The sequence below is a fragment of the Oncorhynchus mykiss genome, chromosome 3, assembly GCF_057628025.1.
Source record: "Oncorhynchus mykiss isolate SJ-2025 chromosome 3, ASM5762802v1, whole genome shotgun sequence".
Lineage (NCBI taxonomy): Eukaryota > Metazoa > Chordata > Actinopteri > Salmoniformes > Salmonidae > Oncorhynchus > Oncorhynchus mykiss.
This window is the reverse complement of record NC_143024.1, coordinates 30632501-30660048: the sequence shown is the minus strand read 5'-3', so window position 1 is coordinate 30660048 and position 27548 is coordinate 30632501. Positions and strand designations below refer to the sequence as shown.

The window sequence follows — 27548 nt, the reverse complement described above, 5'->3', positions numbered from 1 at the left end:
GCCTAGCGGTTAAGAGTGTCGGGCCAGTAACTGAAAGGTCTCTCGTTTGAATCCTGAGCCAACTCGGTGAAAAATCTGTCATTGTAGGTCAGGATCAGTGGTCATGGTTTACACACTACTGTTCAAAAGTTTGGGGTCACTTAGAAATATCCTTGTTTTTGAAAGAAAAGCACTTTTTTTTCTGCCTAGAAGGCCAGCATCCCGGAGTCGCCTCTTCACTGTTGACGTTAAGACTGGTGTTTTGCGGGTACTATTTAATGAAGCTGCCAGTTGAGGACTTGTGAGGCGTCTGTTTCTCAAACTAGACACTCTAATGTACTTGTCCTCTTGCTCAGTTGTGCATTGGGGCCTCCCACTCCTCTTTCTATTCTGGCTAAAGCCAGTTTGCGCTGTTCTGTGAAGGGAGTAGTACACAGCGTTGTATGAAATCTTCAGTTTCTTGGCAATTTCTCGCATGGAATAGCCTTTCTCTTCTCAGAACAAGAATAGACTGACGAGTTTCAGAAGAAAGTGCTTTGTTTCTGGTTATCCTGAGCCTGTAATCAAACCCACAAATGCTGATGCTCCAGATACTCAGCTAGTCTAAAGAAGGCCAGTTTTATTGCTTCTCTAATCTGAACAACAGTTTTCAGCTGTAATACCATAATTGCAAAAGGGTTTCCTAATGATCAATTAGCCTTTTAAAATTATAAACTTGGATTAGCTAACACAACGTGCCATTGGAACACAGTAGTGATGGTTGCTGATAATGTGCCTCTGTACGCCTATGTAGATATTCCAGAGAAAATCAGCCGTTTCCAGCTACAAAAGTCATTTACAACATTGACAATGTCTACACTGCATTTCTGATCTATTTGATGTTATTTTAATGGACAAAACAATTGCTTTTCTTTAAAAAACTAGGACATTTCTAAGTGACCCCAAACTTTTGAACGGTAGTGTAAATATCTAAAAATGACTTCATAATACAGTTTTTGTACATAACAGCACAAAAATGTAAACAGATCATCAAAATGGCTCATGTTTCAAAACTCTAAGCACATTTTAAATTGACTGAGTACAACAAACACATTAACAGTCACTTGTTCACTGCACCAAATCACTCTTTCAATTTGCATATATATTCAATCTAAGTATCTGCTTTTCAAAATGCAATATTCACTTTACTTTTGATATGATCTTCTTGTATTCTGTTACCAATACAGTTAACTATCACTTAATCAAACTACTGTACCAAAATTATGTAGTGCCCTAGTTAACTTATCTGAACAGTGTACATTTCTATCAATTTGACATCAATTTATGTTGGAAGGTAAATCATAAATGGGTTTGGCTTTAAATACTTCATCATCATTCTCCATCAGCCAATGTGCTTCACAATGTCAAAGTGGAAAGAGTCACTCTATGTGCTTCCATTTGAAACGATAGTGTAGTGTACAATGCACTGCTGAAATACCTGGGTTTTATATAACAGTGTATTCCACTCATTGTCTGAATTTACACTGTAAGCTGCATCATTTCAAGCAGAGAGACAGGCGATACCGTAACAGTTGACAAGTCACGTAAAAAAAAAAGAAAGTGATCTTGTACAATGTTGCATGGGACAGAAATGGAAAACAACACCATTCTGTATTTTTACAGTAGCCAACTGCTTTACAATACCCCTATTTCTGATGATTTATCTAACATATGTACTTTAAAAGGATAATGTAAGACTAACATATTTCTCAACATGCTCACGACTTGCCATTGGATTCAAATCATTCAAAAAATATGCATGTCAAGTTATAGTCAAATACTGTATGGAAAATGATATTTACCATCTACTACTCTTTCTATTCAACACTTCAAACAGAACAGGTTTAAAATGTGTATCTTGTATTTTTTGCTATTGGATTTCATGGTAGTTAAAATGACTCAATGCCGAGCCTATCATTATCTGATGTATTGGTGACTAAACTAAATGTTCTCATGGTATTTCACGGAAACGTTTATTTTGCATGAATGACTCATTGGGGACAGATGTGTGAAACCACAATGAATGCATAATCAAAGGTTCTGAACCTAAGATAGGGGGCATTATACGTGTTATCAGTTTGGAGTTTTGTACTTAGAGTTTAGAAAATATACCACTTACATCTGAACATTTTGCAAAAGTGATTGAAAAACCAAAACATTATGATAATAATTCATTACATGATCACTTATCTACCTACAACAGATTTGGCTGGAGAACAAGACATTTCTCTCAGATTCACTGTTTGCCTTCAGTTTAGGTGGCTGCCCTGCCCTTGCACTTAGTCTGTCTCTTGTTCCCCTATCGCCATGGGTACACCTTCCTGTAAACGATCTCACAATACTTTGATTTAACCTGTTCTGTCTTAAAAATGACTGTAGATGTCCTTAAAGACTAGAATGTTCCAAAGTGGTTCGCCAAAAAGATGAGAAGGTACTGTAGATGACACATGCATCATTCAGGGTTACTATCAAACAGGTATGTCACATTTCTGTTTCGTCCATAACTTGTTATCTGCTTGTAGTAGGACATGTTAACAGGAATCTTTTTCTCGAACTATAAGTCACATCCCACTGGGCACAAACAGGTTGAATCAACATTGTTTCAATGTAATTTGGAAACGTATTGTGACGTGGAATCTATGTGGAAAATACATTGGATTTCAACAAAGTCTTCAATGTTGTTTTGAGGGTGAAATTTCAACCACAGGATTATGTCATCATGGTAACCAAATTTCAGCATAGAACATAAAATATGTTGATTTTGTACCTTTAAAGCAATGTCAGATTTTCAACATAATATCCACTAACGTAAACAAAATTAGGCTTGGCGGCATCTACTGGAGAATCCATCCAGAGTTTTAACCAAGTCCAGCCCTGCTTACCTATGATATTTGTCACTGACTATTGCCAATGTGCTATTGTGAGAACAATTGTTGAGATCTCCACATAAAAATGAAATACTGTAGATTCACTGTTGCTATTGAAGTCATTACAAACGGTAGGTTTAAGAGAGCAAATGAAATGTGACCATACTTTATCGATCATCAATGATATTAATTAGGCCTAACATCATCAATGATGTTAATTAGGCCTATATAGCATTTTCAAAGTCATCAACAGCTATTGTCTGAATTCAACCTAGAATTACACTAAAAATAGACAGTGCAATAGGGCTAGGATTTCAAGCTCTGGTTGATTTCAAATGTAATGATAATTAGGGATGTTGATTTGTGTTTGGTTGCCACTGTTGGTCACTGTGATTTGGAAAGTGAAGGCAGTGGCAGGGGCCAACTGAAACAGAGCAGATAAATGCATTCCATCCTTAAAGGGATACTTCTGGGTTTTGGCAATGAAACCCTTTATCTACTTACGCAGAGTCAGATGAATGTATGGATACCATTTGTATGTCTCTGCATCCAGTATGCAGGAAGTTTGAGGTAGTTTCGCAAGCCAATGCTAACTAGCATTAGCGCAATGACTGGAAGTCTATGGTATATTCAAGCATGCTAGCAGTTACCATAGACTTACAGTCATTGTGCTAATGCTAGTTAGCAACTTCCTTCAAACTGCATGCAGAGACATAGGAATGGTATCCATAAGTTCATCTGACTCTGGGGATGTATATAAAGGGCTTCATTGCCAAAATCCTGAAGTATCCCTTTAGGATGAAGCATAGTTGACTAGCTAACCCTTTCAATTATAGCCTAGTCTCAGACCCCAATTTCAAAGTCCAGGATTGGGTCATTTCACAGGCGACTTGCTTGCCTTACTTGACAGTTCAACTGGCTAATTGAAGAAATACATTTCTAGTTTCTGTGAATGTTTAAGAAATGCTACTTAAAGTCAGAGTGATGACAATCACATTTTTTTTTTTTGAGGGGGGGGGGATAAAAACGTCCTCAAGGTGGTAGGCTACAGCAGCAGTATTACTGGAGGGTTAACTCATTTTGCATTGTAAAGTAGGTCTACAAAGCAATTGTAATAATCCTACATATATATGAAATGTGCTTCTCTTTTCCTACAACACAATGATTTGGGGCTTTTATAGTGTCATATTTGGATAGTTCGGATTGGCCAGAGTCCAGAACAAGGTAAGGGGTGCATGTGTAGCTTCGCAAGCCGCCTGATCTCGCGAGCTTGTCTGGCAATTACAAGGCTATCGTGTGTGTAGAAGAGTCTGTGTGTGCAAAATGGTACAGCTGTGAATGCTTTCTCTCGGCCTATAACATTGAGTTGTGTTCAGTTGGGTTTCATAAATGGATAAATAAAATATCATTAAGATAACTAAAAATTCATACTAATATAGTAGTGTCTAACTTTTTTAAAATCTAAAAACTAAAACAGACATTTTTCAAGTTTGACATGGTGGGAATTGGAATGCACCGACAGAAACGCATATCCAAACCCCGCGCCAAATATTGGTGGTTCAAAATGTCTTGAGTATTATTTGGCTAACGACACAAAATGTGACATTCCACTAGTAATTAACAATTATGATATCACAATTCGGGTAACACACGCTAAAAGTCAAGTTTAAGAAGCGGTGTCTACGGTACCCGTGGAGGCACAAACCTTATCTTCAAACAAAAGCGCGAAACGCTTTCACCTCCCCAGTCAGTCCGTGCGGATCGCAACTCAGTGCAGCCTCATCTCGGAGAACGCCATTGAGAAAGAGTGAGTGAAAGAGAGAGAGCGAGCTAGAGAGAAATAGAGCAGATCAGAGGAAGAGAAAGGAAAGAGACAGAGCGACATACTCTGTGAAAAAAAGTGTCCATAATTCGTCACCCTTTTTTTCTCAATTTCCATCACAAACCCTACCGGTGCTTGGATGAACCAAAACCTATCGATCAGTCAGTGCTACACCTGGATCTCCTGACCAGCTCCGAGCAGGCATGTCCCGAAGGAAGCAGAGCAACCCCAGGCAAATTAAACGTAAGTTTTACAGCCTCGCTGTCCTGTTATCTACCAAAGCTTGTTGGAGAAGTTAAATTAGGTTAGTGAGGGACTAGTCACTTCGGCACCGATGTCAATTGGCAATCGCAGACTTAATTGATACTGTTGATGTAGTTTCGTTCATTGATAAAATAGTTATGGTTTTGATCAATCATATTCTGTCATAGGCTATTGCTGAGAAAGGCGTTCCATCTTCTGACTTTTCAAATGATGTTTTTACAGATACAGGAGTTTGCTTGGTGTTTGCTAAAAAGTCGATAGGTTACTTTATAATATTTTACATATTATTTATGTCAAGCAAATCAGGATACATCTATTCTTGTGATTTATTATAATGTGCTGATATGATCTACAGACATTACACACCATAAGCTAAATAGTGCATATCCTTTGCAAACTGTCTTTTTTGAATTCTGTTTCCAATTAAACAAAGGAAGTATTACATCTTAAACCTAAGCAATAAATCGAACATGTAGTAATACTAATGAAGGAAACATGTCAGATGTACTGAATAACCTACACCAAATGGGTAATGTCCCCCTTCATACATACACACACACACACACACACACACACACACACACACACACACACACACACACACACACACACACTGTATTGATAAATTAAACCTAAATTAAAACTTTTACATTAATAGCATGAACCCTAATCATTCTGCAGATTTATGTGTAACTCTGTGTTGTTGTATGTGTCAAACTGCTTTGCTTTATCTTGGCCAGGTCACAATTGTGAATGAGAACTTGTTCTACCTGGTTAAATAAAGGTGAAATAAATAAAAAATAAAACAAAATGTAGGTAGTGATTGTGTCACTGTCTAAATATATAATTGGTTATACACATTTCTAACTGGACAGGTTAAATACATTGAAAAATACTGAAAAGTGTTCATGGTAATATAATAACTAAAATATAAATGTAAAATACAATGGACAGTGTTTTTAATAGTACTACATGTACTTGTTGTTAGTTTCATCCCCATTTCAACAAAGCATTGTGCCTCTGGATCTCTGATAATTCAAGAGTTATTTCAATCACTTCAAATACCAACGCTTTGAGTGAAATATCATGTGACACGAGACAGAATTGTATCTATATGGATTTTTTTTCCTGTGATTTTAAACTAGATGTGAAATGTGTTTATGTAATTCCAAACGTGGAATTGAAATGGCTGGCCAAGCAGGCTTCCCAGTGGAAATGTATCATACAACCAGTGGTCATAGCAATGTTGCATTTTAGGTCTGCTTTTTAGAGACTTGAAAACAACGGTGACTTTTTATTGTGCCTTTTTTCATTTTCTATCGGCAAAGATTCACCGTATTCATCATACTTTTCTTGTTATAAGCAGTGTAGTGAACCTACTGTACAATACAGTCCTATGTGGTTATTCTATATTGACCATGTCATTTAGCTGTATGACTGTCTATGTGGTTATTCTATATTGACCATGTCATTTAGCTGTATGACTGTCTATGTGGTTATTCTATATTGACCATGTCATTTAGCTGTATGACTGTCTATGTGGTTATTCTATATTGACCATGTCATTTAGCTGTATGACTGTGTATGTGGTTATTCTATATTGACCATGTCATTTAGCTGTATGACTGTCTATGTGGTTATTCTATATTGACCATGTCATTTAGCTGTATGACTGTGTATGTGGTTATTCTATATTGACCATGTCATTTAGCTGTATGACTGTCTATGTGGTTATTCTATATTGACCATGTCATTTAGCTGTATGACTGTCTATGTGGTTATTCTATATTGACCATGTCATTTAGCTGTATGACTGTCTATGTGGTGATTCTATATTGACCATGTCATTTAGCTGTATGACTGTCTATGTGGTTATTCTATATTGACCATGTCATTTACGTCGGGCTGATTCACTGGGAATCCCTTGTCCTACGACTTAGGTTTATTTGAAGAGCAGGTAGGAGGAGACTCCTTTGGGATTTCTCATTGTTGTCAGACTTATAGACACGATGAGAAAAAATAATGAGTACTGTCCACTCTCAAGTTATTTTAGATAAATCTAAAATATTGTTTTGTTTCAATATATCAAATATTTATTCCAGTAATAGTGTGATTGGTAATGTGGATACAGCAAGATGGAAAATAGAGACTTTATTTATACAGTGTCTGTGTGTGTGTAAATTATTATTCTGTTTTTACACGAGGAATTTACTTAATAGTTGTTACGATTAGTCAGTAATTGATTGCACTGTATATGGCTGTCAACAAAATGTATTTATATATTCAATGAAGATTTTGAAACAGTTTTATTTGTTTTGCAGTATCAGCAAAATGGCAATACATTACTGCAAATGTCTATGTTTTCTAAAAGATCTTCATCCACTTGTCACTCACTGTCACAGCTTGTTTTGGGAATTTACAGACTGAACATATTTTCAGACATTTTAGCATTTTAGGCAAGTTAAGAAGTTGATAGTCGGAAATATATTTTTCAATACCTATGAATATATTTTCAAAGAACACTTATAGAATTAGTTCTGATTACCTATTGTAAGTGGATATCATGGTTCTGAATTATGAACCTACCGGTTATAGATTAAATGCAAACGCTCCAAGACTCTTTTGATATAGACGGAACTATTTAAATGATGTTTGTTGTAATTTAATAATAATACGAATATAATAATTTTGCTCTGTGTAATTATGGCGTAATTGGTATGCATGTGTTGCTATTCAGGATTATTTTGAGCAGAGAAAGCATTGCTGATCTATGAGGAATACGCACAAACCTGTGTACTATAGCCTAGCATGATGTGTTAAATCTACTTGCGTTAGAACCAATCACAAGGAGTATGCCTCTGAATTTTGTTGTCAAGCAAAGATAATACTGCCTTGATATGAGCAAACTCATATCCACTGTGACCCAGGTGTGTCAGATTTACTATGTTGTGTGTAAGAGGTTGTTAATGAGAGGGGAGGAGTGAGGATACAGTGTTGAAAGACCTAAAGCCCTAGTTAAAAACAGAAAGGTCAGAGGATGCCTCGATGTGTCCTACCCCAGGAACTAGGAGCTAGGGAAAGGCCTGAGGACCAGGAACTTGGAGCTAGGGAAAAACCTGAGGACCAGGAACTAGGAGCTAGGGAAAGGCCTGAGGACCAGGAACTAGGAGCTAGGGAAAGGCCTGAGGACCAGGAACTAGGAGCTAGGGAAAGGCCTGAGGACCAGGAACTAGGAGCTAGGGAAAGGCCTGAGGACCAGGAACTAGGAGCTAGGGAAAGGCCTGAGGACCAGGAACTAGGAGCTAGGGAAAGGCCTGAGGACCAGGAACTAGGAACTAGGGAAAGGCCTGAGGACCAGGAACTAGGAGCTAGGGAAAGGCCTGAGGACCAGGAACTAGGAGCTAGGGAAAGGCCTGAGGACCAGGAACTAGGAGCTAGGGAAAGGCCTGAGGACCAGGAACTAGGAGCTAGGGAAAGGCCTGAGGACCAGGAACTAGGAGCTAAGGAAAGGCCTGAGGACCAGGAACTAGGAGCTAGGGAATGGCCTGAGGACCAGGAACTAGGAGCTAGGGAAAGGCCTGAGGACCAGGAACTAGAGGCTAGGGAAAGGCCTGAGGACCAGGAACTAGGAGCTAGGGAAAGGCCTGAGGACCAGGAACTAGGAGCTAGGGAAAGGCCTGAGGACCAGGAACTAGGAGCTATGGAATGGCCTGAGGACCAGGAACTAGGAGCTAGGGAAAGGCCTGAGGACCAGGAACTAGGAGCTAGGGAAAGGTCTGAGGACCAGGAACTAGGAGCTAGGGAAAGGTCTGAGGACCAGGAACTAGGAGCTAGGGAAAGGCCTGAGGACCAGGAACTAGGAGCTAGGGAAAGGCCTGAGAACCAGGAACTAGGAGCTAGGGAAAGGCCTGAGGACCAGGAACTAGGAGCTAGGGAAAGACCTAAGGACCAGGAACCAGGCAATGCACAGAAAGTCAGCGCAGACAGTCATTCTAAAGGACAAAAAGGTTGTTGGGCGCAGTTTCCCCCCCATCCTGCATACATTGGGCCGTTATCTAAAATTGTGATTTATGCAGTATTTTAATATTTTGCTTATTCTTTCCCCTTGGGTGCTCTCTGAGCGGTGATAAAAAGGCGAAGCTGAAAGAGCACCATTAATTTGCTCCGATGACTGGGGAGATAAGGACAGATAATGGAAAAGATAAGCAGGGAAGATATACCATCAGAAACCCGATTATTACCATTAAAATTCCAACCCAGCAATCTGCAGCCGGCTGATAATTCCCTCTCCGTTTCCACCACTTTGGATGATAAGGCAAAAAATAGTCACTCAGTGCTCCTTGATTAGGCTGCCTGGATATCCCGATAATACTGTGATAAATTATGTATTTCCCCCTTGTTTTTTTCCTCTGAAACGTTACATCTGATTTTTTTTCCTCTATATTTCTGGGTTGTCCCTGTATCCCCCCTCCTCTCCCATCTTCCTCTCCCAAGAATGGGATAAAAACCCATGCACTTTTATTGTAATAAGAGTTTGATAGAAAGGGGAGATAGTGGAGGTGTTTTGTATGGGAGCACATATCAATATTATCAGCCCATCTCTGTGAGCCAGCTGCTAGCTGTTGTTGTTTCTAGCCTTATCACCCCGTGCCAATATGCCAATAAATTGCCCAGATTGCCAGCTAGCCGCTCCAAAGTAGATCAGCTAAATTTGACTGAAATTATGGAAAATGGCTGATGCTCAGCGGATTGTGATTAGAGGAGAATATGTGAATTCCTTCAAGGCTCCCTCCTTCCCTCCCCCCTCCCACCTCTCTGTGGCTCCTATTGTTATGGTGTGGTGTGTCCATACCTCTCCCGCTGAGGGGTACATTTTGATTCTTAATAGGAAGGCAGAGATATGAACAGAGCTGAATGGAAAACGCCTCCCCTCAGAGTCATTTTTCTGTAAAATTGCTCCCAAAGTTTGGTGGCGTGTAGATGAGCCGAGATGATGTAGGGAGCTTCTTCCCCCAGTGTTGTTTATGGAGACATCCAATGTCAGATGTGCTTATTAAATTGACTTAGCACTCTTCCCTGGCCTAACTGTTGTCTTCACTACAGTACATGGTGCTGCCTGGGACTTCGTGAATTCCTGTTGTAGCGTTAACTAGCCCTTTACCAGATACAGGACTGCTCCTCTCTGCTGTTAAACCATTCAGTGGGGTCCAGAACTTGTACTGTGCAGAAATGAAACTACACTGTGATGAGTATGTATATGTTCATTCTAGAAGGATAACTACTGTATTATATTTAAGGGTGTAGATCTTTTTGACTGCTCAGAAAGACTTGATCTTACATCAGCATACCGTTTATCATATCAGGTGACATTTATACATGTATATCTTTGAGCAGTATTTGTCACAGGCAACTCACAGTGGTTTGTATGGGATAAGGGGAGTGTAGTGAATTGGTGACCAACATTTCTCTCTGTGTGTGTGTGTGTGGTGGGGGGGGGGGGGTGCTTGTCTGTGCATGTCTACGTGTGTGTGTGTTTGTTCGTACTTGAGTGTGTGTGAGACTGGGGATTGTGGTCAACTTTAGGCCTGTGCTCTGTCATGAAAGGTAATCTGCCTAGTAGAAATGTTGTCTTCTATTTGACCTCTTTCACAGCTGAATCGACTTGTAAACCAACTCAAGCAGTCTGATGTTTCGGGGGGAATCATCATATCTGTGTTCGGATGCCAGCCTCTCGTATTTGAGGGTTTCTTTTTTATTCGCCTGACAATCACGCTGCTTCTCTTGTGCTCATAGATTTCTGTCATATGAAGAATGGTTGTTGAATGCCAACTTTCCCTCAAACATCTGCTCCCTGCCAATAACAGCTTGTGTTGTGTTGCTGCCTTGTCGTCTCGGCGGAAGGATCCCGGTTCGCCTTCACTCTCTTTCTCAAGCACTGATGTTGCACCACCAATGTATGCAAATAGCATGCTGTCTCCAGTCTTCACATGATTTCTGGCTATTTTATTTAACATTTATATACGTTCAAGTATTGTTGTTGTGATTGTATGTCACATTGACGTTAAGCACCTGTTATACAGACCATATTTCGGATATAACATTACCGTAGCAACTATGAAACGGAATGTAGAGTGTGGATGGATGTGTGTTTCCTTTGTTGAAAACACTGCCAGCTGAAGTGGAGGCTGAGCTGAAGTTGGCATGGCTGGTGTGTGTGTGAGTGAGTGAGTGGATGAGTGAGTGAGTGAGTGGATGTGTGTGTGTGTGTGTGTGTGTGTGTGTGTGTGTGTGTGTGTGTGTGTGTGTGTGTGTGTGTGTGTGTGTGTGTGTGTGTGTGTGTGTTACAGTGGTGCTGCAGTGCAGCTTGAACAGCACAGTGAGATGTGGGCATTGGTCGCTGGGTCGCTGGTTTCAAAAGGTGGAGGTCATTTCCTGTTTCCTCTTTGTCTTCCTCTTTCCTGTAATTCCACCACCATTATCCCAGTGACTCTTCACTGTTGCAAGTCATTATCTGCTCCTTCATAGTTGTCAATGGATTTATTCAACATGGATTGTTGTACTGGGGTTGTTTTTCAGGATCTGATCACAACCCTTTTCAGTTTTAGTGCTACTCTGCTGGCTACGTAGACGGCTCAGTCCCTTTCAAAGAATTTCTATCTATTTTTCTATTTGTCCCTTTTCATTTACATGCTGTTGTAAATAAAATAGAAGAATATGTAATTGTGCCCCAACAAATCCTAATAATTTGTTCCTCAGTTTATTTAGATATGATATCAAGTGATGCCTTTTGAGCCCCAGGTAACAATTGACTTTCAGCCATTTGAGTTAATAGCCTTGTCTCTAGTTTGTACGGATCAATATGTGTATTAATTAATCACAGCTATCAGGAGCCGGATCTGGTTCCAGTTGTTGTTACATCAGCAAAATATCAATGGAGAAAGTGGACTCCCTGATCGTCATGGCAACTTCATCTCTTAGGTCAAAGAGAGTTTATCTTATCTTGCTGCAGAGAGTGGCAAACTGCTTAGGAATCTAGTTTAGACTCTAAGATCATCGATTTAAGCTTTTTTTCTTGTTGTTTCGGGGAGGGGAGAAAAGAAGAGGGCTGCATTCTAATCACAACAGAGATGTTTAGATGTGAATATTGATCACTCTCCAAAGGCCATTATAGGATAGCTATGGCCTCTAGTCCAGCTGTTGTTCAAGTACGTCCTTTTAAGACCCAAACAAGGCTTTGATTATCAGTGTCAGCGTGTCAACACGGAGTATGTCTGTATAGCTGTCTGACAGTAGGGGACTGCTGCTGCTGCTGCAGGATACGGTTCCTACTGCTACAGATACAGGCTGTCCAGAAATCCCATCCTTCCCACTATATAGGATGCCAAGTCAGACACACAATACAATGTTTACAGACCAGTGTCTATACATATCCTGACACTTCTCTTCATCACAACACCATAAACATTCACGTATATAATTTGGCATATTGAATAATAAGTAAATTGATAGATTTTGGTCAATCCCTGTATCAGCCACATTTATCATGGTGCACAGTTCCTAAAAAACTGTATTGTAGATAACATAGCGGTAGGCTAGTTTGTTTCGATAAAGTCTTTGTGTATATTATGAATATGGCCAGTTTTTCCAGGATGTGACTTTGCAATGTGCATGTTGATTTGATATGAATATAATCATGTGTGGGTCTGCGCATCATCATGATGTCTGGTCTCACAGGAAGTTGGCCTGGTGGTGTAGGGATCTGCTGGGTCCCTCTATGACTTCGGCCCAAATGGTACACTATTCCCAATATAGTCCTCTACTTTTGACCAGAGCCCTGGTCAAAAATAGTGCACTACAGTATATAGGGGATACATTTGGGATGCACGCCATGCCTCTACCTCATCAGCAGGAGAATAGTCCTCAGGCTAGGAGCACACAGGCACATGTTTTTCCTCCCTCTCTTTTTGCCTTCAGGACACAATTGCCTCATTTAACATTCTCTATTTGGCCCCTGCCAAGAGGGGAAACAGCCAGGGAGTAAAAGAGCCACCACACATCATGAATTCTTTCATTTAACTTGTAAATTCCCTTTCACCTTGGTGATGGCTGTGCGTTTATCCACTGCAATGTTTTTTTTTTAGGTTACTCCCCAATATCGCAGTTATTTTTGTCGTCTGACGTCATGTTATGTTATGAATATGGATATTATGGGTTCTGTTTGAGATTTTAAACAGCTTAGATGATGAACACTTGCCTTCCTCTGTTCTATTCTAAAGCAGAATGTTCAAGGACTTGAATATTCTACAATTCAGAATGTGTTTCGCAGTAAACTTTTTCCCACTGTTCCCGTGTATATTTTTGGGGGAGAAAACTTTTCAATTAAAGTCAAAATGAGTTATGTTTTGTTTCAATGGGCAAATGTGTGAATAATGTGCTATTAGTTCCATGGTGTTAATAAAGTCATGCATTAGCACTGGTTTCCTGCAGGTTTGGTTGAATCCAGGCTCTTAAGGATAGAGGAAGTGACTCAGCCTAGCAGCTGTGAATGTAAAAATGAGTTGTGAACATGATGTAATAACAAACATCTACAACTTTACCCTCACAGGAAGCAACAATGTCCTTTGTTTTCATTTTCCATGACATACTTGGAGGCTGAAAAGGGGCGATTTAGTCAACATAATGTTTTGACCAAGATACGACTTGGCACGGCAGAAAATGAAGCTATAACTGTTGCTAGCTGTTACGTTTAAGTCTCTCTCTTGGCAGGAATTAGCCAAGGCTGTGAAGGACTAGAACCGGGGAAGATAGAACTTTGCATTTCTTGGGCATTAAGGATAAAACACGTCAGACGTCGTAGTTAAGGGATAGGTGGCTACAGCGGATTAAGTAGCAAGCCTTTCAGTTCAATTTGTACATCAGCATTTCTCTGGGCCCAACAGCACAAAACACACAGCACTGCTAAGGGTTCACTGGAAAATCACTAATGACAAAGCTTTGTAAATAGATAAACAATTTATGTCAAATGTGCTGAAAATATAAAACGAACTTCAAAACATGTTAATACTTTAAAGAGGCTATGTTTTGATTCGCAGCATAGCGTGGCAGCATAGCGTGGCAGCATAGCGTGGCAGCATAGCGTGGTAGCAAAGCGTGGCAGCAAAGCACGTACGGCTGTTGACAGCCCAGTTTACATCCCCCTGATCAGAGGGCATATCTGCATATGATTAGCCTGGATGCATACAAATATTCATAATGGAATGATATGCCAATTGTCAGTGGCTGATGTTGATCGATTATGTTTTAAACGAGATTATGCAAATCAGATTGGAGGAAGAAGTGAGTCTGATTGGCTGTGATGAGAAGAGTGACAGGTTGTAAAGTGTTATTTCTCCTGTCCTGTAATTAGTCCCCAGCAGTTTGAACTATGTCAAACAAATAGCTATGAAGTGAGATGGTGATGGAACTGCCTACCTGCCTTTCAGAATCAGGCAGCAGTGGATCTCATCTCAAAGAATTCTAATCTGGTAATTGCTAAAGACTGGTTTGGTGACAGTGACCAAGTAGCTTTGGCCGAGCAAAATGCTTTGCCTTATTATATCAGATGTGTTTTTTTTTTAACCAAGGTTCCACCAATCAGCCATTCCCTAGGACCAAACCACAGATCGCTTGGCTAAACGCTAAAAGCATCCTCTCATTCAAGACATGATACTTAGAGTCCCAGTTTAGTCTAACTGAAAACTATTGATTCTGTCTCTATAAAAGGCTGGTATTAACGTCCATCCCTGTGATAAAATGGTGGTGATGCTTTAGTGGGTGTAACATGCTGGTCTACACAGACCTAGAGCCCAGAGCAGACCGTGCTCTCTCTGTGTGAACCATGTGTCTGGGATTCTCCAAAGAGACCCATTTGACCATAATGAAGTTTCTTAAGCTTCTGAAACAGAATAACAACTGGGTCAGATGATAAGCTCGAGCAAAACAGGGGAAGAAAGTAGAAGAAAGTGATTGATTGATGTCTCTTCCACCATCACAAGCAGTTGACAGTTAGTTTAGGATCAGATGATTTCACTCTCTAGACTGGAGTGAGGGGAAGCTAGGCAAATCTTCAGGATAAAAAGGTCAAGGGCTTCTCTCCTTCTCCTTCTCTCTCACTTTCTCAACAGCTTGCTTTGACAAACAGGGAAATGCTGCTAACATTCGTGAAGAAAGACAGAACATACCGTCATAGCTAGTAATATTCTGTGGAATGACTGACTATAGTTGGAGAATATAGCTCACTGTCCTGTGGTCAGCATTAGCCCTAGACCGTAACATTTCCTTCTCAGTCATGTCAATATAATTTTCCTTTGGAGTGTTGAATAAGATGGACACCAGCTTTCATTTGGGGTAAATCTGTTCTTGTCAGCAGGATCTGATAATGCTACGTGGTCCCATAGTATGAACCAGCTAACCAGTGAGAACATGGAAGTTGTTTGAGGTGGAAACTATAGCAACTCTCGTTGTGGTTTCTGAGGGGGTGAACATGGAACAGCTGACATTGAATGATTGAATGGGTACTGTAAACAAACACAATCCACCACAACCCTCTACGTCTACATCATCCTCAGCATCAGCCCTTCCAAAACCACCAACAGAGAATCCTGTCCCAATACAGAGTTCAGTCTTCGTGAGATGTGGTAAGATACTGGATCTCCCAAGTTGGAGTCATAAGGTCTTGTCTAGTCCACTGCTCTTTGACTAGTGTGAATTCATCTCTATATACAGTTAGCTGGTCTTGGAGTCTGGAAGTCACAGCAGCTTTTAGGTACAACTGTTTACTAACATCAAAAGTGTTGTCATCGAAAAATGATCATGGCTATGCTTTTTTGCAGCCACAACGATGCCAATGTTCATGTGATATTGTGATATTGCACACGTGCGCGCGCGCACACACACACACACACAATGCAGGACTCTATCGTCCATTAGCTTTGTCTAGGGGACGCTTTCAACATCAGGGTCTCACTTGGAATGAAGTGGCTATGATAACAGCAGTCAAACTGCACTATTATGAATCAGTTCTTTTAATCATCTTCCATTGAAAAAGTATTCCTCCTCTATTGACTACAACCACTAACCTGACAAAACATGGATTAGCCCAAAGAGATGTTCAGACAATGGAAACCGTCCATCCAGCCAGCATTAGGGAAAGCAACCACTGTTTGTTTGAAGTGGTTGAAATGACAACCTTCTTGTCAAAGACTCCTCCAGGAGAATAAAAGGGATTTGTAATGAACATAATAATTATATCCTATGTGTTGGACCTATGGTGTCCCTTTACAATGCTTCAATCCTCAGTCAGAATCTGCTTCAGCAATGCTTGGCAAAGCGCGATGATAAAAAACCCATTATACACAGTGAAAATGTAATGAACTTTATTTATCAAAGATGTTAGTCAGGCAATGTTGTTATTTGGGTGAAGACCAATATACTGAAGTGTTTGTGTTATTTGTAGCATTTTGCCCAGATACATTTTAGTTCAACTCATATCTTTCCAATGTCCCTACAAGTGATGTCTAAACAGGGTGGCTGGTTTTATCTGAAATGTAGTTCTTAGTTTCATGTAAAACATCTCATTCTGGGGCTTTAGCTGCAGCTGCCTTATCGTTTTCCCTTATTTCTCCCTAGTCGTTTATTTCAATCCCCCAGGTTTATATGTTTCACTCTCCTTTCATTCCTGGGATTGCCTTTCATAAGTTCAAACACTCTACAACACTTCTGGTAACTTTAGATGTGTATTCACTGTGATTCAACACTGGTTTTTGTATTGTACTGTAGAGCATAGAGTGTCCAGCTCTGTCTTGAGCCTGAACTAAGACGTTGAAAACATCATGACCTAAATCAGTGTTGAATAATAACAGAACAGAAGCATCCCCTAAGCAGGTATTGTATAGGCTACCTACAGTAGGTCTACAGTATGTGAGAGAGGGAGAGAGAGTGTGTGTTCATACTGTACCTGCATGGTGCTCCTCTACAGCTCCAGTTCCTGTGGTTGCTTTGGTCTTTGTCTGCCACCTATCAGCGTATCAGCAGTATGTCTGAGGCCCAGTTGTATAATGCACCATTTATGGCTTTGTGGGGGGAGACGGCGGCCGGGCAGCGGAATCGCCCCAGGCCTTCCCCTCAGTGAGTGGATTAACATCGGCCTGCTTTAGCGCTGCTCTACCACGGTGTGAAATCTGCCCCGCTCTGGGTCCAGGCGACGGACCCCACTACCCCGCTCCCCCCCTCAACGCAAAGCCTCTCACAGCCATCTGTGAAATGCAGAAACTCTGTGTCTAAGTTGAGTTCAGATCCCAACCGCCAGCCGTGGCCGGGGCCAGGAAGCAAATGGCCAGGCAATTGATGGTTGGGGATCAGCTCACTGATGTCGTGCCGCGTGTGCAGGAACCCTGCCTCCCCCCCCCCCCCCCGCACTGCGGGCGTGTTGGAGGAGGTCTGGGGCTCTGGGCGCTGGCCGAGAGATCTCTGCCTGGTTCCTGGTTCCAAATCCCCCCTCTGTGCATGCCTGCCTGCCTGCCTGTGTGGAGGCGGTGCCACTGCTCCCCTGAGCCCATGCCCAGTCCTTTGAAGATAAGATTTTGATACAGAGTCCCTTTCGGTACGTCGCTAGCTAACGGATGCTCTTTGTGTGTGTCACTGCCCATGCCTGGCCTCTGCTTAGAGCCTGGGGCTACAACTCTTGGTCATAAGGAATGTATAGGTTGTATTTAGGTGAGGGGTGGATAACTACCCTGATAATGGGTGGTTGGGATGTTAGTGGTTTAAACATTAGTAGTAATGTTGAACCACAGAGTTGTTGATTAGTCTCTGGTGTCAGAATGGTGTTCATCATAAATGTCTCAAAACAGATCTTTTCTGTGTAATTTGTTTATCTCAAGATTTGCAGTTGATTTGATTTTGAAGTTGTTTTTATCCATTAAGGGCCCAGTACACAAATAATTCTCCAAACTGTTGAATCTGTGTTTCTTCTCTATTCTATTATGGTGATTATCTGATGACTCACTCTCTGGCTGATTGTGGGTTTCTTGCCCATATTTTAACATTGGAGAGTCACTTTCAACACTTCTCACTCTCAACATCTGCATGAAAAAAAGAAGTGGAGAGAAGAGAGCTCATCATAATCAGTTCTTTTCTGAATGAGGAACTCAACTCAAAATATTCCCTTGATTTTTTTCCAGCCCGTGGCTTTGGAGTTCAGAGTTCAGATCTATGCATAATGTCTTGTGATTGCATGGCATTACGGAGGTTTGTGAAAGCCGTCTCGCCTCTGAGTCCAGCACCACCAACACTAGCAGCAGCAGCACATCTTTCCATCCACACACACACACACACACACACACACACACACACACACACACACACACACACACACACACACACACACACACACACACACACACACACACACAGGCTGCTCATCAGTGATGGAGCATTGATTGCTTTTTGATACCCCTCCAATATGGACGGTGTCCTGCATACATCAACTAATTAGAATGTACTTACAGTGTCTGTGTGATAGCATACACCCAACACTCATCATCAGATCACATGTCCAAGTACTGTCTGTCTGTCTAACCACACTCAGCTTAGTCACTATGTAAATTCCCCTGAGTGGAAAAGCTAGCAGAGCTGAGAAAAAAATGAAAAAATGAAAATTCAATGGAAGAAAAAAATGAAAAAATGAGTATTCGCTGGAAGCAGTGTGCAAGAGCAACTTGCAAGGTAAACAAATATATTTATGGAGGCAGCAAACTACTTCGGGGAGACTCCCAAGAGGGTGCTTTAACCATGCAGACAGAGCCCTGTTGAGTAAAGATCAGCTGGAAGTTGGAAGAGAATACAGTGGCTGTATCCATGGAGTAACAGCAGTGTGTGTACAGTAACTGTTCTCTGTCCACTGTCCATGTCACTGTGACTCTGTCTCCTGCCTGTGTACAACTACTATACATACTGTGTGTGTGTGGGGGGGGGGGTGACTTTCCAGAATCATACTGAGAGAATGTAATGGGGCGTGTCTCTGAAATGTATAGCCATCCTCAACAGCCTTCACACATCTTGGTGGTACACACACACACACACACACACACACACACACACACACACACACACACACACACACACACACACACACACACACACAGCAGCTCCCAAGAGTGAAAGAATAACGTGCAGGATGTGGAAGGAGGGGAGCAGAAACAGAAATCTCACTGCTGTTTCCTCAGGTAATCTTGACTGTGATCTTAATTCCAATAAAATGTTATTTTTTTTGTATAAGCCAGATCCACATGCACTCGACTCCACTGGTATTTCTGGGGTCATACTTTATTGAATATCATTTCAGATAACAAGTGTAATCCCTTGGGGGAAGTGATGTATATTGACCAGCTCAGTAATAACCTGCCTAAATCTCCAGACCTTATACTATAGTAAAAAGGGCGAATAACTATTTGTGCTCTCTAATCAATCAAATAGGACTTCCTGTATTGTGTGATACACCCAGATCCCAGAAGGGGACGACACTAATATGTACTGTACTAAATGAACAGCATCTTATAACCTTTTCACTGCTTTGAATTAGCTAAACCTAGGCCATAGGTGGCAATGTTACACGTAAACTATTCATATTATCGATTGTGATATTATATATCCAATGGCTTAAGTCCTATTTGTGACAAATTATTCTCTGAATGAACCCTATGGGAATCATTTCATTTGTCCCATCAGTGCATCTATTGGCAGATGAGCAACCAGGTGACCTGTAAGGATAGGGATGGTAGTGTTTACGGTTCTACCTCCAGCTTGTTGTCCTCCGTCCGTCAGTCAGTCAGTGAGAGAGACGATGCATCCCTCTTCTCCCAGATAGTTCATCTCATCATGGTGTGTGTGTGTGTGTGTGTGTGTGTGTATGTTTTATCTTGACTGGCCAGACTCATGACCTCTTGGCTCTGACAATGTCCCCAGGACTGAGGGACAGAACCAGGGCAGTGGAAGGAGACAAATCTATTGTGAAAATACTTATTTTCAATGAAATTCATTGGTAATATTAATATGCCTAAAGTGCCTCATGCAACAGTGCACAATGACGTGAAACATTTGTTGAATTGAATGCAAATGTAGCCTACGTCTTGGATTTTTGGTCTGTTTGGGAGTTTTCCACGTCTGACAGATATCTCTGTCAGTAGGCCCAAGGCCTAACATATGGAGTGAAAAACACAAGAAAGAAAATGTCTGCCTGATATGCTGAGAACTGTACAAATTCATGAGCCATCAAAGACTGCGATATTTATTTTCCTTTGCATTGCAAAATAGAGAAATGAATGGCCCAGCTTCCCCTGTAAAGACAAACTTGAAAGCAATCACCCAGAGTTCTTTAAACCTTTTCTGTGTTGTGTATTATGCAGCGTTCTACTGTCTATGTAGTCTGTGCCGTCTAACTGCCTTTTGAAGTCCTACTCCCTGACTGTACTGTATTTGCTTTTCACCAATTCTTTCTCTGCTGGTTTGAAAGTGTGACCGATCGGGCGGTGAAAGCACCTCTATCAATTCACTTTGCTTCTTGGCTCCTCGGCTGGAAGAACAGCTCCAATTGGTTGTTTAGTTAGTGGTTTGTAAATGAATAACATGCAGGTCAGGGTTGTTGTCTGTGTTGGCCTAAGGTGAGTCTGGTGGAGCAGAGCAGAGAGGAGCAGAGTGGGGCACCAGATTGGGGACAGGAGGGAAGGACAGATGCCCCTATTACAGCCCTGCTGGCCCAGACCTCCCTGGCCCGGCTGGGGTGTGATCTTAGTACTACACCACAGGCCTGGGAGACGGCCATCTTCCCAAAATCTCTGACAGCAGCCTCTTTAAAAAAATGGTCTCTTTCAAATGTGTTAGTGTGTGTGTGTGTGTGTGATCGTGCTAAAATAGAAATCAGTGACTACTGAGTTGTTCAATGATGTCCATGACTCTCCGTCTCTCCATCTCACCCTACCTCTCTCTCTCTCTCCAACGTGTTATTTTTCTGTTACAATGTCTCTGCAGTGTGATACAGTAAGCAGTGCCTTCAGGAAATATTCACACCTTGACTTTCTATACATTTTGTTGTTTTGCATCCTGAATTTAAAATGGATCAAATGTCATTTTTTTGTCGCCCTAATGTCAAAGGGAAATTATGTTTTTCTATGTTTTTCTAAATGCAAATCTGGAATATCTTGAGTCAATAAGTATTCAACCCCTTTGTTATGACAAGCCTGAATAAGTTCAGGAATAAAAACGTGCTAAACAAGTCACATAATAAGTTGCATGGATTCACTCTGTGTGCAATAATAGTGTTTAACATGATTTTTGAAAGACTACCTCATCTCTGTACCCCACACATACAACTATCTGTAAGGTCCCTCAGTCGAGCAGTGCATTTCAGACCAGGGAGGTTTTGCAAAGCAATGTAAAGAAGGGCACCTATTTAACAGAGAGAAAAGAAGGAAGCCTGTACAGAATACAAATATTCCTAAACATGCATCCTGTTTGCAACAAGGCACTAAAGTAATATTCCTAAACATGCATTATGTTTGCAACAAGGCACTAAAGTAATATTCCTAAACATGCATCCTGTTTGCAACAAGGCAGTAAAGTAATATTCCTAAACATGCATTATGTTTGCAACAAGGCACTAAAGTAATATTCCTAAACATGCATCCTGTTTGCAACAAGGCACTAAAGTAATATTCCTAAACATGCATCCTGTTTGCAACAAGGCACTAAAGTAATATTCCTAAACATGCATCCTGTTTGCAACAAGGCACTAAAGTAATATTCCTAAACATGCATCCTGTTTGCAACAAGGCACTGACGTAATACTATAAAAAATGTGGCAAAACAATTCACTTTTTGTCCTGAATACAGTGTTATATTTGGGGCAAATCCAATACAACACATTGCGGAGTACCACTATCCATATTTTGAATCATAGTGGTGACTACTTCATGTTATGGGAATGCTTGTAATCGGTAAGGACTGGAGAGTTTTTCAGGAGACAAAATCCTAGAGGAAAACCTGGTTCAGTCTGCTTTTCACCAGACACTGGGAGATTGAAAATCTATGTCAAAGCTCTTAGAGACTTTGAGAGAAATACTCATTCTAACATGTAAATTACATATTTTCTGTTACAATTTCTAAAAACATGTTTTCACTTTGTCATTATGGGGTAGTGAGTGTCGATTGGTGAGAAAAAGATGTATTGAATCCATTTTGAATGTCCGGCTGTAACACAACAAAATGTTGAATATGTCAGGGGGTATGAATACTTTCTGAAGGCCCTGCTGATTCCACTGAATGAAGAGAAACATATTTTTTTAAGCGCGTCACAAAGTGTCCTATTTCTAAAACCCATTATCCTGTGAGTCTAACACCATTATCCTGTGAGTCTAACACCATTATCCTGTGAGTCTAACGCCATTATCCTGTGAGTCTAACACCAATATCCTATGAGTCTAACACCATTATCCTGTGAGTCTAACACCATTATCACGTGCGTCTAACACCATTATCCTGTGAGTCTAACACCATTATCCTGTGAGTCTAACACCATTATCCTGTGAGTCTCTATGAAAGAGCTCTCCTTTTCTCTTGTGAAGGTGTGGGTGGGGGTAGGGGAAGGGAGGAGACTGCCTAGACCCCGGCCGCATGGTCGTTATCTGCACCAGATGCAGGTTGACTTCAGACTTTCAATGGAAGGTAAAGAGAGGGGAAATTAATGAGAGCCATAAAGCCAGTAGGATAAATAATTAGGCAACCAAACAACCATCCGACCCAAGATCCATGCAGCCACAGGAACATCTGCCTCATTCCTCACCAACTTTTATCATCCACTGTTTCTCAGAACTGTGGCTGATGTCAGTTTTTGTCTTTGGTGTGTTTTTAACTATGTTTATTTACTTTTTGGCATGAAAGTCAGTGCTGTTACTCTTCATGAATAATCACTATGACAGGCCTCTCCGTCCTGCCAACGGTAATTGGTCAGATGACTTCCTAGTTGAGACGTTCGTTTCAACGTTAGACAGAACGCTTGTGACAATTCAGTTGTCAAAAGGTGTGTTTGTAAATCAGTGGGAAGAGAAGGTGTCACACTGGAGTGAATGTTTGTGTGGAGTAAGCTGACGTCCTCATGCATTTGGCATGTCCAGTGTTCACAGTTAGTTGACATATTAACCTCATTTTAATAATCCATATAATTCATCTCTACTTCCGTGCCACCTATTTTATTTTGAGCTGTCAAGCAGACTGCTCCTGCCTTGGTATAGTCTCACTAGGCCTATGCATCTAGGTTACTGATGTCATTGTATTAAACTGATGGCTTCTCCAGCACGTCCTCCTTGGGATCCAAGATAATGTTGTAGCATTAGAGGACAAGACCGTGGTAATGTACTAGCGTATATTACATTGGTATGTTTACCTGCGGTGTGTCTGTCTGTCCCGGAGGATTGTGTGTCATTGCTGTCATACTATGTAGAGTAGATGGAGCAACATATATTGTTCTGTTACTCCCCAGACAGACAGACAGACAGAGATCAGTGAGAGACTTACATTGTCCCGTCTCAGTCTTTGATGGCTATTCATGGGTCTGCACTATAATCTGTGTCTCTAATCTCATTCAGAGATATAAATAAACAAGTAATGCTGTACATAAAAGAGAGAAAGCACATGGGTGAGCATCGCAGGGATTATGGTAATTTTGAGGATAAGTAGAGGTGTTTAAAACATGACTTTTTAATAGGGGAGGAAGTAACTTCCTTTAACAGATCTGAACTCTACGCTGGAATTAATATGCAAATAATTAACATAGAAACAACACCATTTCTGTCAACTCTATGCATGGATGCATGCTGCGGTAAACAGGTTTTTAGACATCTTTTAAACTCATTATAAAAGTAATAGAAATGCAATGTTAAAATGGGGGTTGTCTTAAATCACCCTCCGGTGAGAATGTGTTCCTCTAGTAACGGAGAAGGTAGTACACAGCACACACATTCCCCTGGCCATTCTATTGGTCTGAGAAGCCCTCGTAACACTTGTTTAGCTCTAGATGAATGACTACCGTCTTAATGATCAAAGTGTCCATAGTGGAGGATACCTACCTTCTGAAACAACACCCATATATAACAGTTGATTTCAGGGCAGTTTTTCGTTCCACCTAATCTCTTCCAACATGACATTTGGAAACTCTGAAATCAATTATGTGTTCTCTACCCAAATGAAACGCAAAAACGACTATATGACTTAAAAGTCGGCCAAGCTCACCTTTGACACGCTGCATTACAAAGAGAAAGGGAAATCACACTGCATACCTGATCCATAACAAATCCTTTGAAATGGATTGCAGGGCCTGGGTTGGATGCAGTCCTGGCGCTAGTTGTGGCATTGATGGCACAGCCCTTGGGCTCGGGGATACTTGGCCTGGACAAGATGGACGGTTCCTGGGCCCGTATCAGTGGGCACTGGGCCGTCCTCGGGGAGCTTCTAAGCCATGCCGTCTGAAGAAGAACTGATGGCTTTGGCAGAACATGTGGACATGCTGTGGTTTTTATTTCAGTCAAAACAGCCCCGATGCTATCGCCTTCAGTCACCCAACCCAACACAGGCAGCAGCAGCAAGCTGACCTAAATGATTTTCCTTACTACCCAAGTTTGTCTCTTTTAAAAACGCATCAAAACGGAACTGAAGTTTTTCTTTTTTGTCTCCCTTTAGAACGAGTTTCGCCTCATGAATTGTTGTTTCATCTCAGTTAGACATCAAAATGCAGTATCGTTAGTATCCCTCCTAATGTTCAAATGTATAGAGGAACACCTTGAACTACCTAACAGGAAAGTTATATTGCTGCTGCTGATGATTCCAGTATGATAATTATCAACACCAACCAAATTGTTTCTACTACGAGAGAAAATTGACAGCTGCAAGTCTTTCAGAAGTAGTTAGTTGATACCTATCCACAGGCTAATGGAACCGCCACCTTTGATGAGAAGTTGAAACGAGTGTTGCTGTGTAGGCTTGGCACAGTACTAGACATAGCTGGAGGGGCTGTGGAGCAGAACAGAGCAGAGAGGAGCGTAAGGGATCGAGACATTTAAACGGGCCTCATCCAGAGGTGACAAGGGCACCGTGTTCTCTGAACTGTATCTTCTGTCTTTCATTGTCTTTTATTTTCCTATTATTTTAAATGGCCTGTATTTTTTTTCTACTAGAAGGTTTTTTGATATCCATTTAGATTGGAGGTTCATTAAAAAAAGCTCAGACAATAGAGTGACTCCTAATTAAGCCGCACTGCATCTGGCCCCTGGCGCCCTATCCTGGTGTTCCATCTATTTTGCTGGGGAGAATTCATTTGTTTCTTAATTAAGAAAAACACCAATAGCGTGAAAAATCTGCTTATGGCACCTGAATCCTAATGAGTTAAGTAGTGAGGGGGAGAACTCATTCCAGTAGCCCTAGAAATGAACTGGGACCTGATAAAAATGAACTAACTAGCCTTGCATAAATTGATGCTGTGGGAGAGAAAGTGCTCCATCATCATGGCCAAGACAATATGCAAACTATCTTCAAAGAAATCAAATTGCCGGAATGTTTTCATTTGCATGTATTAACTATTACCATAATGAGTAGAAGTGACACCCGGATTGTGTGTCTGTTCGATTGATAACTCTGCTGCATCTGTAAATAGTCTCCCCGCAAAATGATGCTACCAGTCAAATCAGCGTTGAACTGTGGAGAGGTTTTTACAGCCTTGTACAAACCTGATGCAGTGTTGAATCTGTGTCATCATCCTGTAACCGCTATCCTTAAACAGGAAGCAGCTGGGAGACGTTGTCTTTAAGACACTGCTGTGGAGGAGAGGAGAGCACCTGGCTGGGGGCAGTTCCGTGAGGCTGTAGCTGGACCCAGAACCAGATTCACTAGGCAGGGAGGCACACTGCTCCTCCATCTCCCTCACATGTCTCAACCCTTCCAGGATACCAGCAGCTCACTTATCTCCTTCCTCAACACCCCACCATAGCCCACGTTGGAGAGTCGCGGGCAACCAGCCAAAGATACTGATGTTTTTGTACTGCAGGCGTCATGCAAAACATTTGAACTGTCTTAATATTCCAAATCGTTTTTTCAACATGCTATTTCAGAGGATCAGCCGCTTGGGTCAAATTATTCAATTAAGTGTCTGTTTATTACTGATACCAAAGCTGGGTAGCAGTTCTACTTATCACCTTTTCTGCAGATTGGTGTTCTCGCAGAATACCACCATAAAGATTGCCTCCCTGTAATTAAAATGGCACAGAGACAAATCTGGCACAGGGGCTAAGACACGGGGAAATGAGGGAGGTAGGGGGAAATTGCAGGGGGCAATGTTCTCTGTCATCCAATGAAAAAGTTTAGGCTACAAGCGTTTAACTAAATGGGTGTCAGAGAGGATATATGGCGAAGGAAGAGGATGGGTGTGAAGCGAGCAGAGAAAACGATGAGCCTTTGGGTGGCGTCGTTGTTGTTGTTGTTGTTGAGAGCTGTTGTAGGCTACAGAAGGCAGTTGGTTCATGAACAGTTGGTGGTGAACGATCGGCCTCTTGTTGCCATTCGTTTTGAACCAAACGGGTAAACAGGAGGCTGGATGCTAGTCTGATTCGTCCGGTGGCACTGCATTGCTGTTTGGATGTCCTCCTAAACCACAGCCAAGCTTCCCTCCCAGAGCTGTGTTTGATGAGCAATTGGCAGGCTATAGAGACACGTGTACTCGCATCTCGTGGCAAACATACCTTTCATAGAGTCAGACTCGACAGACATGTGACTTCTCAGAGAGGGGGAAAGGAGAAGGAAATGAAAGCAGCAATAAGCTGGGGATGTTAAACCCAGACACGAGAAAGACGTGAGACACGACTTTGGATTTAGACTGAATCTTCATGTGCTTTTGACAATTTGCATTGTTATCGCCTGATAACTGGTGATGTTTTTACTTGGTTGTACATTTTTATGTGGAATATGTTAAACGTAAACCGGGCTATAACGACTCCCTTAATGACGTGGGGATCTTGCTCCCCCCGGGTCGAGTCTTAGTGGGCTTCCAGTGCGGGATGGCTGATATCTAAATATTAAAAGCGAGTTTCAAGCTCATCTGCAAATGTGATTTGCACATATCACACTTCTGCAGTCACCAGGCTGCTTCACCGCCAAGCTTAGAGAGAGAGAGAGAGAGAGAGAGAGAGAGAGAGAGAGAGAGAGAGAGAGAGAGAGAGAGAGAGAGAGAGAGAGAGAGAGAGAGAGAGAGAGAGAGAGAGAGAGAGAGAGAGAGAGAGAGAGAGAGAGAGAGAGAGAGAGAGAGAGAGAGAGAGAGAGAGAGAGAGAGAGAGAGAGAGAGAGAGAGAGAGAGAGAGAGAGAGAGAGAGAGAGAGAGAGAGAGAGAGAGAGAGAGGTATGGGTTGTTATTGATTTATTCCATATCTGACCTAATTTAAATCCCTGCCAACAAACTCATATGCATACTGTAGATTTGCTAAATTAGAGAGTGCAAACCTTGA

General features: G+C 41.4%; 1 protein-coding gene across 1 annotated transcript in view; it reads left to right on the top strand.

Annotated features, from left to right (window-relative positions):
- The first annotated feature begins 4533 nt into the window (after positions 1–4533).
- LOC110511176 (zinc finger protein ZFPM2) overlaps positions 4534–27548 on the top strand; it is a 194043-nt gene continuing 171028 nt past the window's right edge. The window contains exon 1 of the mRNA XM_036971043.2: positions 4534–4950. Within this exon, the coding sequence (XP_036826938.2) occupies positions 4911–4950 (40 nt within the window). The 5' untranslated portion in view covers positions 4534–4910. The remainder of the gene's footprint in view (positions 4951–27548) is intronic.